The 15,082-nt window shown below is 47.4% G+C and overlaps 1 protein-coding gene across 5 annotated transcripts in view; it reads right to left on the bottom strand.

Annotated features, from left to right (window-relative positions):
• Positions 1 to 15,082, bottom strand: part of SFMBT2 (Scm like with four mbt domains 2) — a 259,960-nt gene that overhangs the window by 219,872 nt on the left and 25,006 nt on the right. For all 5 annotated transcript variants that reach the window (XM_062210951.1, XM_062210948.1, XM_062210952.1 and 2 more), the window contains exon 2: positions 7,273 to 7,426. In XM_062210951.1, coding sequence (XP_062066935.1) covers positions 7,273 to 7,372 — 100 coding nt within the window. In that variant the 5' untranslated portion in view covers positions 7,373 to 7,426. The remainder of the gene's footprint in view (positions 1 to 7,272; positions 7,427 to 15,082) is intronic.

Below are 15,082 nucleotides of genomic sequence, written 5' to 3'. Positions count from 1 at the left end.
ATTGGAGTGGTTATCCAAAATAGATATAAATATACATAATCAATAGATATGAAACCAAAGTGGGATCTTTAAAAATACTAGATGAATAATAAAGAAAAAAAGGATAAACAAATCTTACTGAGTATCTTCTTTTTAAGATTTATTTGAAAGACAGAGTTACAGAAAGAGGTAGAGACAGGGAGAGAGGTCTTCTATCTGCTGGTTCACTCCTAGATGGCCGCAATGGCTGGAGCTGCACCAATCTGAAGCCAGGAACCAGGAGCTTCTTCAGGGTCTCCCACGTGGTACAGGGGTCCAAGGACCTGGCCATATTCCACTGCTTTCTCAGGCCATAGCAGAGAGCTGGATCAGAAGAGGAGTAGCCAGGACTAGAACCAGGACCCATATGGGATGCCGGCGCTTCAGGCCAGGGTGTTAACCCACTGTGCCACAGCGCCAACCCCCTGAGCATTTTCTTATGTGATGGATAAAATATGAAACGAGAAAGGAAGAAGACATTCAATCTTTCTTGTTTGTCTCATTTGCACTTATTTAAAAGGCAGAAAGAGAGAGAGAGATCATCTACCTGCTGGTTCACTCCCCAGATGCCCCCAACAGGGGCTGGTAAAGGCCAAAGACAGGCAGGCACCAGGAACTCTAACCAGGTCTCCTCTGTGGATGGCAGGAACCCAAGAGCTTGAGCCACCACCTGCTGCCTACGAGGGCATACAGAAGCAAGGGGCTAACTGGAAGCAGGGCCGGAATTCAAACCCAGGCACTCCAGTAAGGGATGTGACTGTCCCAAACAGTGTCTAAACCACTGCCCCAAACGCTAGCTCCCTTGCTTATTTGAAATTCTGACCGTCAGTTCATACTATTATAAGGTTTAGAAATTGTTCACCTGTGAGTATATTAAACAGATACAATAGCATCGACAACTGAGAAAGGAACTGGGGCCAGCTAGCAACCCTGGATCTGAGCTCACATCTACACATGGTCAGGGAGAGTAAATCATAACACAAAGGTTCTTGTAACTATGCCAGCTGCCCACGTGGCCAGTGTTTCTATGGGGAAAAAAAGAAAAAGAAAGAGAGAAGGAGGGAGGGAGGGAGGGAAGAAGAGAGGAAAGGAGAAAGAAAGAAACCAAGCACCTAAAAACCACCTAACGAGAGAAAGCGATCATTTGAACCAAGGCTACAGAACAAGGGAATACTGTCGAGTCACACAGAATACTTCCAGCACGAAGAGTAGGATCTGAATTTTTCCAAGAAGAATGTCAACTCCTTTCCTTCCCAAACAGAAGAGGCTGTGGTTCTCCAGTTAATATATTCCTGACGCCAAAGAAATGAAAAATGCATCAAGCCCACATTTTCAGCAAAATTCTACTCTGAGGCTTGCCCCGTCTAAATGCAACTCCCTTCTATCTACAGACGTCATCAGGAAATTACATCTAGCAGGCCTATAAAAATAACGTGAAGCAACCTCTTTATCACCGTGTCAGCATATTGTTCTGGGTGCTTTTAATCACGACAACTAAGGATGCCTAGAATTCCAGCTACAGCATTCTGCGGCATGTCCTCCTTTGTGTATCACAAAATGACGCTATCCACGCTGTCTGCTGGGAAGGCCCACGGTTCCTGGGCGATTTCCTCTGCCTGTTCCAGCCACATACTCGGTGCTCCTGGGAGGAGTGACCTTGCACTGTGCATATCTCACACGTAGACTTGGCTGGCAGTGATTGATCCCATTCATGATTTGCACTTTCTGAGAGGACCAAGAAAACCTGGTCACGAGACTCAGTCCATTGTTGGCAGCTCAAGTTTTCCTTCTGGAGGGAAATGTCCCCAGCAAGGAATCGCAGCAGCTGGGGGTGGAGGGTGGGAAGAACCACGCAACACAACAGAAAAAAACAAACCTTTGACCCCAGCACCTTCTCAGTGACAAACTCAGTGCTTTGTGGCATGGCATAACGCAGGGGAGAGGGGATAAGAGGAAAGTGGAGAAAAGACTGAGAGAATCTGATCGATGACCAGCTCCCATAGAGTGGGGGGTGGGTTGGGGAAGGTTTGCAAGCCAGGATTTCCTGATGATGTCCCCTCTGTGTGTCCATGCACCAGCTCCAGGGCATAAGGGCTGCCCGAGGTTACAATCCGCTTCCAATACACCACTCAAGGGACTTTGCCTTGTAGTCCCTGTTTCGTCTATAAAATGCAGTCAACTACAGGAGCTACGTCCCCAGGCTGTTGAAGGATCAGCGTGTTAGCACACATAAAGGACTCCAAATGCTGAATGCCTGCCACTGTCCATCACTTGCAAGTCAGTGTAGAAACAGCAGAGCACTGAACTTGCCTGCTCTTGAACTTCTGATATGTACATCTCATCTGCAAACTTGTTTTGTTTGTTTTTCTTTTCTTTTTTGGTTTGAGGGCCAGAGAGACAAAGAGAACTCCCATTTGCTGGTCCACTCCCTCAAATGCCCACAAGGGCCAGGACTGGGCCAGGCTGAAGCCAGAAGCTGGTAACTGAATCCAAGTTTCACTCTTGGGTAGCAGGAACCCTTCCATAAGCCATCACCTGCCATCTCCCAGGATCTAGGTCGGCAGGAAGCCGAAAATGCTGGCCAGAGACAAAAGAATCAGATCCAGGCACTAAGACATGGGCTGTGAGGTCTAAAGCAGCACTTTATTTTGTTTTATTTATTTATTTATTTATTTGAGAGGTAGGGTTACAGACAGAGAGAGAGGTCTTCATCCACTGGTTCACTCCCCAGATGGCCTCAACAACCAGAGCTGGTCAGATTCGAAGCCAGGAGCCAAGAGCTTCCTCCAGGTCTCCCACACAGGTGCAAAGGCCCAAGCACTTAAGCCATTCTCCACTTCTTTCCCAGGCCATAGGCAGAAAGCTGGATCAGAAGAGGAGCATCCAGGACATGAACTCGCACATATATGCAATGCCAGTGCCATAGCTGGAGGCTTAGCCCATTATGCCACAGCACCAGCCCCTTAAGCAGCATTTTAACTATTAGGCCAAACATCTGACCATCATCTGCAAACTCTTACCAGGAAAATACCCTCAAGCAACAAGATTCTGCACAGCCCTAAGCATGTCCCACTAGGTCCCAGAAACAAATATCCACACATACACAGGTGACTGTAGAAGTGAAAATATTTTATGTATTAAGAAGTTGAAAAAAAATAAGATATTTCACAAATCATACTTCACCAAGGTATTCACAATTTAAATGCTCTGAACTAAATTTGAGTTTCCAGAATGAAGTCAGCCTCTGTGCTCTACAAAGTTTCAGACCATGCTTTAAGTTTGTTTTGGAATTTTTTTTTTTTAACAGATTTATTTATTTATTTGAGAGGCAGTCACAGACAAGAGAGAGAAAGATAGAAAGAGAAGTCTTCCATCTGCTGGTTCACTCCCCAAATGGCTGAGTGGATCCGAAGCTTGGAGCCAGGAGTTTCTTCAGGTTTCCCACAAGGGTGCAGAGACCCAAGCACTCGGAGCCATCTTCCACTGCTTTCCCAGGCCATTAGCAGGGAGCTGGATGGGAAGAGGAACAGCTGGGACATGAAATGGTGCCCAAATGGGATGCCAGCTCCACAGGCAGAGGCTTAACCTACTACACCACAGTGCCCCTCCTTGTTTCATCTTCAAAAGAGCCTGCCTTGAGGCCCAACATCCTAGCACAAGTTAAGGGCACTTGCGATGTCAGCATCCCATATGGGAGTGCCAGTTCATGTCCTGGCTGCTTCACTTTCAATTTAGCTCCTTGCTAATGCACCTTAGAAAGCAGTGAAATGGCCGGCGCCGTGGCTTAACAGGCTAATCCTCCGCCTTGCAGCACTGGCACACCAGGTTCTAGTCCCGGTTGGGGCGCCAGATTCTATCCCGGTTGCCCCTCTTCCAGGCCAGCTCTCTGCTATGGCCCGGGAAGGCAGCGGAGGATGGCCCAAGTGCTTGGGCCCTGCACCCACATTGGAGACCAGAAGAAGCACCTGGCTCCTGGCTTTGGATCAGCGAGATGTGCCGGCTGCAGCGGCCATTGGAGGGTGAACCAACGGCAAAAAGGAAGACCCTTCTCTCTGTCTCTCTCTCACTATCCACTCTGCCTGTCCAAAAAAAAAGAAAAAAAAAAAAAAAAGGAAGCAGTGAAAGATGGTCCAAATATGTGGGCTCCTGCCACCCAGGATAGAGTTCCAGTTTCCTGGCTTTGGGCTGGCCCAGTTCCAATTATTGTAGCCATTTGTGGAGTAAACCAATAAATGGAAGATCTCTCTCTAGTCTCTCTCCTCTCTCTCTCTTTTCTCTCTCTCTCTCTCTCTCTCTGACTCTGCTTTTCAAGTCAGTTAATCAATCAGTGGATTAATCTTAAATAAATTAAGTTAAAGTGCCTGTCTTTGTAGCACCATCCAAAAGAACATATAGAAATTCCAAGAAGAAAGATAGACATATAGGGGAGGAAAAGAAGTCAGGACCATTATCTGAAAACTGTAAATAAAATTTAGAGCTATTTAGAAGTATTGTTTCTGGGATGGGTGGTTGGCCTAATGATTTAGACACTGCTCAGGACACCAGCATCCCATACCGAAGTGCCTGGGTTCAAGTCCTAGCTTTGCTCCTGATTCCAGCATCCTGCCACCCTCATAGGAAGCCTGGACTCTGTTCCCAGCTCCCAGCTTTGGCTTCAAGCCATGGGCCTTTGCAGGCCTTTGGGGAGTGAACCAGCAGATGGGAGCTTATTCTCTCTCTCTCCTCTTTCCTCTCTCTCTCTTTCTCCCTCTCTACCCCCTCTCTAAAAATAATAATAATAATAATAATAATAATAATAATTAAAAAATTATTTCTGGGGGCCAGCACATTGGGTTACCACCTGCAGCGCCAGCATCCCATATGGGGGCCTGTTCAAGTTCCGGCCACTCCATTTCTGATCCAGCTCCCTGCTAATGCAGGTGGGAAGCAGAAGAAGAAAGAAGATGGCCCAAGTGCTTGCGCCCCTGCACCCATGTGGGAGACCCAGAAGAAGCACCTGGCTCCTGACTACAGATGGGCCCAGCTCCAGCCACTGCAGCCATTTGGGGAATGAACCAACAAATGGAAGATCTCTGTCTCTTTTCTCCCTCTCTCGCTCTCTCTCTCTCTCTGTAACTGACTTTTAGATAAAATAAATCTGTAAATATATATATATACTTTAAGATATATATTATTTCAAATAAAATAAATAAATCTTTTAAAAATGTAGTTTAAAATATACATATTACTTCTATCTGAATGCCTTAAATGATATACGCCATCCTCCACCCAAAAGCAAGGCACTAGCCCGGAAGTAAGAAGTACAGGGTAGGCTCTCCGCATGGGATGCCCCAGAGGATGAAATGACGCTTGCCCCAGACTTTCCATAGAGCAACCACATCCTCAAAGAGCTGTCAGTGCAAACAATTATCTGGACGCCAGATGATCATTCATGAGCTTTGGAACCCACTTAAATGTATCTCGGCTACACGAAAATGAAAAGCCAAGGCACAGTTAGCTTTTATTCAGTTTGGAAAACCCAGCATTGAAAATGACACAGTAGGGGCCGGCGCTGTGGTGTAGCAAGTTAAAGCCCTGGCCTGACGTGCCTGCATCCCATATGGGCACCGGTTCTAGTCTTGGCTGCTCCACTTTCTATCCAGATCTCTGCTATGGCCTAGGAAAGCAGTAGAAGACGGCCCAAGTCCTTGGGCCCTGCACCCACGTGGGAGACCTGGAAGAAGCTCCTGGCTCCTGGCTTCGGATCAGTGCAGCTCCGGCCATTGCAGCCATCTGGGGAGTGAACCAGCGGATAGAAGACCTCTCTCTCTGTCTCTACCTCTCTCTGGAACTCTGTCTTTGAAATCAATAAAATAAATCTTTAAAAAAAGGAAAAGAAAAGAAAATGACACAGTAATGCACACAGGGTGTGTGGGGATGATGTACTGCGAAAGCACAAGGAAAGCTCAGGAACTCCACGGATGGACAAAGAACCTCTCTGGGCACGCAAGAGACCTTCTAAAGAGGCTTCTCCTCACTGCAATCACAGAACGACGAGGGTGAACTTTCAGCCTATGGGACTGTGCCTTCTCGAGAGAGAATTTCCAGGTTTCCGTTAGGGGACAATGGTTGGGGGAAAAGAGATTTTTTTGCTTGCTCCTACCTTTGTGTAGAAAAACTCAAAAGAGGACAACTGAGCTGATTTTGACATGGGTAGTAACGAAATTCAACATATTAAGGCATCTGCCTGCGTCAGGGTTCTCCAGATTGAGATAAAATTTGAGAACTCTAACGTACTAAGTTCAGTGCAATCAAGAAATCTCCATCGTTGACTGTTCTCGTCAAAATGTGAAGACAAATTTGGCAGCTTCCATGGGAAATGGTTAAATTTCCCACTGAGTAAACAAGCAATGTATTTTCCATAAATCCCCCAAAGCAAATGTTTATAAGTCAGCAATGTAAGTTATCCTATCGGATTTACAGTTATGTATAAAGAGTACAGTTTTTTTAAGCAGCCTTTGTAAATGAATCCCTCGTGTATTCAGAAAAAGATGCACTTATAAATCCATGGCTTAAACATTAAATTCAATCAAAGGCAGTGTTCTTGTGTTTTTGTTTGTTTATGTCCTTTCTGATTTCGTAAAGTGAAAAATACCATATGACAAATTCACATGACCTCAATTTCCTTCATGTTGCCTATTTTCCTGGAAGATGTGCTCAACATCTGGGGAGCATCTCATATCAGCAGCATCCTTTGTGCAGGCAGATCTGATTCTCCCACCCCTCTCCCTCGCACATGGGAGACAAAGTCTATCTCCCTGCCTCTTTTGTAGTGGCAGAAACATGGGACAAACTTCCGGCTGAGTAGTTGCAAGCAAAACTGGCATTTGTCTCTTCTGAGCTAGGGAACAGAACTGCTGGTTCAAGACTCTCCGGCTCTGCCCTCGCCTGTCACAGCAAACCTGTGCATCGGCACTGTAGAATGGTACCCAGCGACTAGGCTAAACTGAGCACCATGTGTGTGTGCTGGAGAAAGGTAACGATGTATCGACATGCACAGGCTTAAGCCACTGAGATGCGGAAGCGATAACTGTCACCTCACTGCACTGTCTCACACAGTCATTATCAATCGTGACCCAATCTTTGCATAACTTTAAAGCTGCTATCTCCTTAGAAATAGAACAGCACACTCTGGCAGTAGGTGAGATCTAGAAATGCATAAGATACTGATTGATACATCAAAACGCTGGATGGAGCTGGAGAACAAGATCCTACCTGAGTCAAGATCTCCATCTCCATTGGCTGGGCCGAGGTGCTTTTCCAAGGGTGAAGACGAAGGATCCTGCATGTTGGAAACTGACAAACTGCTCTCCATTCCTGATGAGTGAGAGAGTCCTCCGGTCTTAATTCATCCTGTGGGAAGAATTACCTAAGGCAATCAAAAAACAAAAAAGAGCAGGTTACATTAATTAACTTGCAAGCTCTCCAAAGTCGTTCCCAACTCATTGTGACATCGACATTTAGCATACAGTGTAATGCTGAGAACAGAAAATACTGGGGGGCCGGCGCCGTGGCTTAACAGGCTAATCCTCCGCCTTGCAGCACCGGCATACGGGGTTCTAGTCCCGGTTGGGGCGCCGGAGTCTATCCCGGTTCCCTCTTCCAGGCCAGCTCTGTGCTGTGGCCCAGGAAGGCAATGGAGGATGGCCCAAGTGCTTGGGCCCTGCACCCCATGGGAGACCAGGAGAAGCACCTGGCTCCTGGCTTCGGATCAGTGCGATGCGCCGGCCGCAGTGGCCATTGGAGGGTGAACCAACGGCAAAAAGGAAGACCTCTCTCTCTCTCTCTCTCACTATCCACTCTGCCTGTCAAAAAAAAAAAAAAAAGAAAGAAAGAAAGAAAATACTGGAACAGAGCCTAACAAGTCCATCTCTACACAAAGTCAACTCCATAGCCAAAAATAAAAGAAAAAGAAAAAGAAAAAAAATCTATTTTGTACAGACCCCATAAGGACGGACACATTTTTCACCAACAACCAAGAACCTCTGTTTCAATCCCCAATCCATCATGGTGATGCTGGGTCACGTTCTCTGCCTCTCCATTGATCTTGTGGAGCAACAAACCCACCTCAACCTCAGCACCCCACGCACAGCTCCCAGCGCAGTAAGACCTTCTGCAGGGGGCAGGCATTTGGTGCAACAGTTAAGGCACCATTTGGGACACCCAACTCCTGTCCCAGAGAGCCTGGGATGGAATCCCTCTTCTGCTTCCTGCTCCAGCTTCCTGCTTATGCACCCTGGGAAGCAACGGTTCCCTGCCACCCATATCGGACACCCAGATGGAGTTCCAGGCTCTGGACTTCGACCCTGGCTGTTGTGAACATTTGGGAAGTGAACCAGTGGATGGAAGATACTCCTCCATCTCTCTCTCTCTCTCTCTCTCTCTCTCTCTCTCTCTTTCCCAAATAAAATAAAAATTGAAATCTGTTCAACAATCAAAAGTCCTCATGTGTCACAAGTGATGTGGTACCAAAACCAAAATATCAGTATTCGCAAATAGTATGCTTTTCTACACATCAGAAATGAGAACATGGCATTCCCTGTAATAGCTCTGCTATTCTGATGCAATGATGGAAAAAGAGGTCGAATGACAGCTGGTTCTCACAGAATCACGCCGTCCAGTTCACTAACATCAAGGTCCATGTGACAGCAGTCACCAGTAACAAGCAGCCATCCAGGCTCTGGCAGGGAGACACAACCACATGGTGCTTTCAATCCTTCATTCATTCAACGCTCTCTCTGGTTTCACATACAGATAGAATTTTAAAACACACCAAACCATAAAGAGAGAGTGAGCAGAGCAAAAATGCAGTGCCCCTATACCTATCACTGGAACAGTCTGCGATGCACATACTAGTAAAATATCTGTTAAGAACACCACACCCTTCACACAACACAGCCCTACAAACACCTGCACATACCTACACCCTTTCGGTGCTATTCCTGAAAATGACTGTGTGGTTTTGTCAAAACTGACGATTCATGAAAGAGTGTGTTAAAATCGTTTGTGTAACAGGGGTGGGGGTGAGGATTGGAAATTGATGCCAAAAAACTAGCCAGAAAAAGACTGGAAATGTACCAAGCACATAGCACCTAAATTGAACACAACACATACATAATTATCCACCTGTTGTATAGAAAATACTACACCAGACACTGTGGGGAGGATACAAAGCTATTTCTCAATCAAAATACAGAGACAGGAAAATACCTATTTTAAAACAGGGGCTATAAACATACTTAGACTGGTTCATTAAAGAGCAACGTAGGCATCTTGCTACTACAACGATGAGTTCAGCAACAGGCAAACAGAATGACAGTCAAACCCACAGGCACCTGTAAACAACTCGATTATCCTCCATCCATTCCACACTGTCTGGGCACAGGGGCCCTGCACACCATGTGAAGCCAGGGTGAGGGCATGCAGTTCCAGGTGCAGACATCAAACAGTGTCAATCAGGACTGCTGCTGAAAACCTGAGAGCTTCGGGCAAAGGCAGAGGGCTGCGCACAGAATGGTTTCTTTGATTTGTTTGAAAAATCACATCGAGGACAGGTCCACACCATACCCAAGGACGCCTTTACGTGTGCTCACTCAGAACAGAGAAAGCAAGTTAAAGCAAGCGCTCATCTCAGCCCTTGCAGAAGCGTGCGCCTAGGAGACTGTGTGGGAAAACGCATCCCCAGGAAAGATGCGAACCCAGGCTCACTCAATGAGCTGAGCTAGGAAACACCACCAGATAAAGGGTCGTGTCCAATGGGTAGGTGGCTTCTATCTAACGTTATTGAGGAAAACGTCAGTAAACAGCAATTTACCATCAGGGTTGAGTCATTTCAGCCCATGGACATCAGTTTGCTAAAAACAACCAACATGGCTGGAGGACAGACCTGCAGGTGTACACACAGCAGACACATGCCAGTCTACGAAGAGTGGTCACTCTTTCAGCAAAACGAACCCATTCGAGAAGCTGGCACAGACGGAAACATTCACCAATATCCACTGTCAGCTGTCAAAGCATCATGAAGGAGCCCGCCCCTCATGCCTCCAGAGGCATCCTCCCCACGGGACTGCTCACAGCAGCACAACCAGGGGGTAGTGTGAGGCAGGGTGCAGGAGGAGGCTGCCGGGGGACTTCCAAGCTCTGTATCCTAATCCTGAACTTCACAGAGGGTACCAGTACCCACAGTGTGTCTCTGTGGTCCCAGATCTTGGGAGCAACTGCTGACACAATCCGCAAGCAAACCACTGGGGTGCTAAGCAAGCGTGTCCGTGCAACCCAACACCCAGCCACCAACAAGCACAGGGGAGAGAACTCCCACAGGGAGCAGCTGGCATCACAGGACAGCTACTGCTAAGAGGAGACGCCTCTGCCACGACAAACAGAAACAGTGAGAATGCCAGCAGGCATACCCTCCCCTTTGTTTTATTTCACCAACACGTGGCGGTGATTACTAAGTACCCTAGGAGCTCATTGACTTCCCCATAATAATCCTGAGATGTAGGTCTTCTTCCTGTCACCATATTAGAGATAAGGAACCTAAGGAGTGACATAGCGTGCCCAGGATCACACCGCTGGAGAGTTAGCGGAGAGGGATTTGAACACACACAATCCCTTAACCGTTCAGATGTACTTCCCTCTCCCACATGTTTGCAATTTCATATGATGCAGTTGGTTAACGACTTGGGACCAGCACTCCAGCATAGTGGTAAAGCTGCCCCTTGCAGTGCCGGCATCCCATAGGGCACCAGTTTGAGTTCCGGCTGCTCCACTTCTGATTCAGATCTCTGCTGTAGCCTGGGAAAGCAGTAGAAGATGGCCCAAGGACTTGGGCCCCTACACCCGCGTGTAAGACCCGGAGGAAGCTCCTGGCTCCTGGCTTTGGATCAGCACAGCTCTGGCCAATGCAGCCAATTGGGGAGTGAACCAGTGGATGGAAGACCTCTCTCTCTCTCTCTGCCTTACCTTTTCTCTCTGTGTAACTCAGATTTTCAAATAAATAAAGTAAATCTTAAAAAAAAACTGTTAAGTACTTGTATTCACTCTACTTTTTAAAAAAAATGTTAAAAATTAACATTTTCTTTTCTTTTCTTTTTTTTTTTTTTTTTTGACAGGCTGAGTTAGAGAGAGAGAGAGAGAAAGGTCTTCCTTTTCCATTGGTTTACCCTCCAAATGGCCGCTATGGCCGGCATGCTGCGCCTATCTGAAGCCAGGAGCCAGGTGCTTCGTCCTGGTCACCCATGCAGGTACAGGGCCCAAGCACTTGGGCCATCCTCCACTGCCTTCCTGGGCCACAACAGAGAGCTGGACTGGAAGAGGGGCAACCGGGACAGAATCCGGTGCCCCAACCGGGACTAGAACCCAGGCTGCCGGCACCACAGGCGGAGGATTAGCCAAGTGCGCCGCGGCGCCGGCAAAAATTAACATTTTCAATACATGTAACAACACATACTAATCAAATCGGGGTAATTAACATTTCCCACTCTTTGTCATCATTTTTTTTAAAGATTGATTTATTTATTTTAAATGCAGATTTAACAGAGAGAGAGGGAGAGACACAGAGACAGATCTTCCATCTGCTGGTTCACTCCCCAAATGGCTGCAACAGTCAGGAGTCAGAAGCTTTATCCAAGTCTCATACATAGGTACAGTGGCCCAAGCACTTGGGCCATCTTCCATTGCTTTGCCAGGTGCATTAGCAGGGAGCTGGATCAGAAGTGAAGCAGCCAGGAGTCAGACTGGCACCCATACTTAATGCTGGTGTCACAGGTAGCAGCTTAACCTGATATGCTTCAACACTGGCCCCAGGGTGGTTTTTATGGATGGTGAGAGCTAGGGATCTAATTTCATTCTCAACTGATTTAGGTAGGCCAGGCACTACAGCAGGCAACGGAAACAGACATGGAAACACCTTTGACTGATATATCGGAGCAGCCTAATCCAGAAGTCCAAAACGGAACCCAAGTCACTACAGAGGTGGGCATGGGGGTGCCAAGGACGCACAGAAGTGGAACAGAACATCAGACGAGAAGTAGAACTGCAAATGAGGACTCAAGAGGAAATAGCCAGATGAGCCAATGACAACAGGAAACCCAGAGATCAAACAGGATTACGGGGTCTCTGTATGAAGGATGCAAAGCAGGACCCCTTAGGTGAGCAGAATCATTCCCATTCACTCCCAATTATCTACTGCTCCCCCAGGGCTCAAGTGTCAGGCGCCATTCTAGGCACTGGAAGACATGCAAGGGGTAATCGCCTAAAGCACCGGCATACCAATTCGGTCACCAGTTCGAGTCCTGGCTACTCCACTCCTGATCCAGCTCTCTGGTATGGCCTGGGAAAGCAGTGGGGGATGGCTCAAGTCCTTGGGCTCCTGCACCCACGTGGGAGACCCAGAAGAAGCTCCTGGCTCCTGTCTTCAGCCTGGCCCAGCCCCAGCCATTGTGGCCATTTGGGAAGTGAAGCAATGGATGAAGGATCCCTCTCTCTGTCTCTCCTTCTCTTTCTCTGTAACTCTTTCAAATAAATAAATAATCCTTAAAAATAAAAAAGGCATCAGAAACAAGGAGGGGAGATCTGACCTAGTAGAGATGATATCTTAATTGTGGAAAATACCCAATCCATAAAATAACAAACAGTAAGCTCTATGGCCTGTTGGAAGGTTAACTGCTGTAGAAAAAAAAAAAACAGGGCCGGCGCTGTGGCTCACTAGGCTAATCCTCCGCCTTGCGGCGCCGGCACACCGGGTTCTAGTCCCGGTCGGGGCACTGATCCTGTCCCGGTTGCCCCTCTTCCAAGCCAGCTCTCTGCTGTGGCCAGGGAGTGCAGTGGAGGATGGCCCAAGTCCTTGGGCCCTGCACCCCATGGGAGACCAGGAGAAGCACCTGGCTCCTGCCATCAGATCAGCGCGGTGCGCTGGCCGCAGCGCGCCTACCGTGGCGGCCATTGGAGGGTGAACCAACGGCAAAAGGAAGACCTTTCTCTCTGACTCTCTCTCACTGTCCACTCTGCCTGTCAAAAAAAAAAAAAAAAGGAAAAAAAAAAGAAAGAAAGAAAGAAAGAAAAAACAAAGTGAGAAGAGCAGGTGAGCCAAAGGAAGGGATGATAATCATGGAGGTGAGGATCAGGTAAGGCCTCAGAAAAGCATTACCTGAACACAAAGCTTGGGGGGACACTATAGGGTGTCCTTCCAGGAAGCAAAAATCCAGATTTGCTTTCAAAGGATTCCTGCTCCAGCAGCCACAGGACAGACACACAGGATGTCTGGACGGGAACAGACTGAGAACAAGGCAGTGCAAACGGGGGTCTGAGCTAAGACAGCTAGGAAAACAACGAAGGAAACAAGCCAAGGAGTTATCTGAAAGGTAGCGTCAGCAGAACGCGGTAGAACTAGTCCAGCGAAATGCGATCTTTTCACAGCACACAGCCACAACTTCTAGAATAAATGAGCTCACTGTCTCCAGCTACCTCTCAGTAACTAATGGAACCTAGGCACTACCTATGGAAATTGATAATTCTGGAGGGCAAGAGCTGAAATATGAGAATGGCAAACCATTTCACAGGAATTTCTATTTACTGTCAATGAGTTTTTTTGTGGGGGAGGGAGGTAAGTCTTACTGGTGACAACTGATCAATCCACATGCTTTGTAAAATCAAAAAGAATATTTAAAAAAAAAATCTTTTTCAAAGTCCCGAAACGGTTTTGTAGAAAAAAAGAATAGTTCTGTTTGATTCCTAAAGTATACGGAATTTTGAAACCAAAGGTAAAATTGTCTATTAATTAAAACAGGATTTTTTTTTCCAAAGACATAGAAGGTTCAAGGGCTGGGCTTTTGAAAAATAACTGCTTGGCCAGCGCCGCAGCTCACTAGGCTAATCCTCCGCCTGCGGTGCCGGCACACCGGGTTCTAGTCCCGGTTGGGGCGCTGGATTCTGTCCTGGTTGCTCCTCTTCCAGTCCAGCTCTCTGCTGTGGCCTGGGAGTGCAGTGGAGGATGGCCCAAGTGCTTGGGCCCTGCACCCACATGGGAGACCAGGAGGAAGCACCCGGGTCCTGGCTTCAGATCGGCGCAGCGCGCCAGCTGTAGCGGCCATTTAGGGGGTGAACCAACGGAAGGAAGACCTTTCTCTCTGTCTCTCTCTCTCTCTCACTAACTCTGCCTGTCAAAAAAAAAAAAAAAAAAAAAAAAGAACTTCTTATTGTCCAGAACACACTCTGTGCTTTTGCTTTTTTTTTTTTTTTTTTGACAGGCAGAGTGGACAGTGAGAGAGACAGAGAGAAAGGTCTTCCTTCCGCTGGCTCACCCTCCAATGGCAGCTGCGGCTGGCGCACTGCGGCCAGCGCATTGCGCTGATCCGAAGCCAGGAGCCAGGTGCTTCTCCTGCTCTCCCATGCAGGTGCAGGGCCCAAGGACTTGGGCCATCCTCCATTGCTTTCCCAGGCCATAGCAGAGAGCTGGCCTGGAAGAGGGGCAACCAGGATAGAATCCGGCGCCCCGACCGGGACTAGAACCCGGTGTGCCGGCACCGCAAGGCAAAGGATTAGCCTGTTGAGCCACGGCAACTCTGTGCTTCTGTGTAAAGTTACTTCTACTATAAGTGATTCCTCCTGTCTCTAAAGCTGAGAAACAATAGAACTATGGCACTGGACCTGCTCACAAAGGTTGTGTTGGCCCAGTGAAGAGAGCTGTGAACTTGGAAGTAGGGAGAGTCAAAGCCACTACCTAGCTGTGTGACTTAAACTGGTCACTTAACCTCTGTTTTTCAAACTTTTCATCAGTTAAATAAGAAAAAGCTTCATTAGATGCCATCAAAGACTCATCCCAAATCCACAATCCTACGACTCTACCAGGGGTTTCAGTGTTAACTGTGTACCAATATTTCCTGCACTCAGCAACGTGAGCCAAATTCAATACAATGAGCATTCTTTCAACCCCTCCTTGTCTCCTTTCATCCAAGGTCTATCAAAGAATATGACTAACTTTAGCATAGGCTACCCAAGGTCTTGTTAGGGAGTAAGCAAATGAAGA

This window comes from Lepus europaeus, chromosome 14 (assembly GCF_033115175.1).
Source record: "Lepus europaeus isolate LE1 chromosome 14, mLepTim1.pri, whole genome shotgun sequence".
In the NCBI taxonomy this organism is placed as follows: domain Eukaryota; kingdom Metazoa; phylum Chordata; class Mammalia; order Lagomorpha; family Leporidae; genus Lepus; species Lepus europaeus.
Note: the sequence above shows the minus strand (reverse complement) of the source record. Positions and strands in the feature narration are given on the sequence as shown.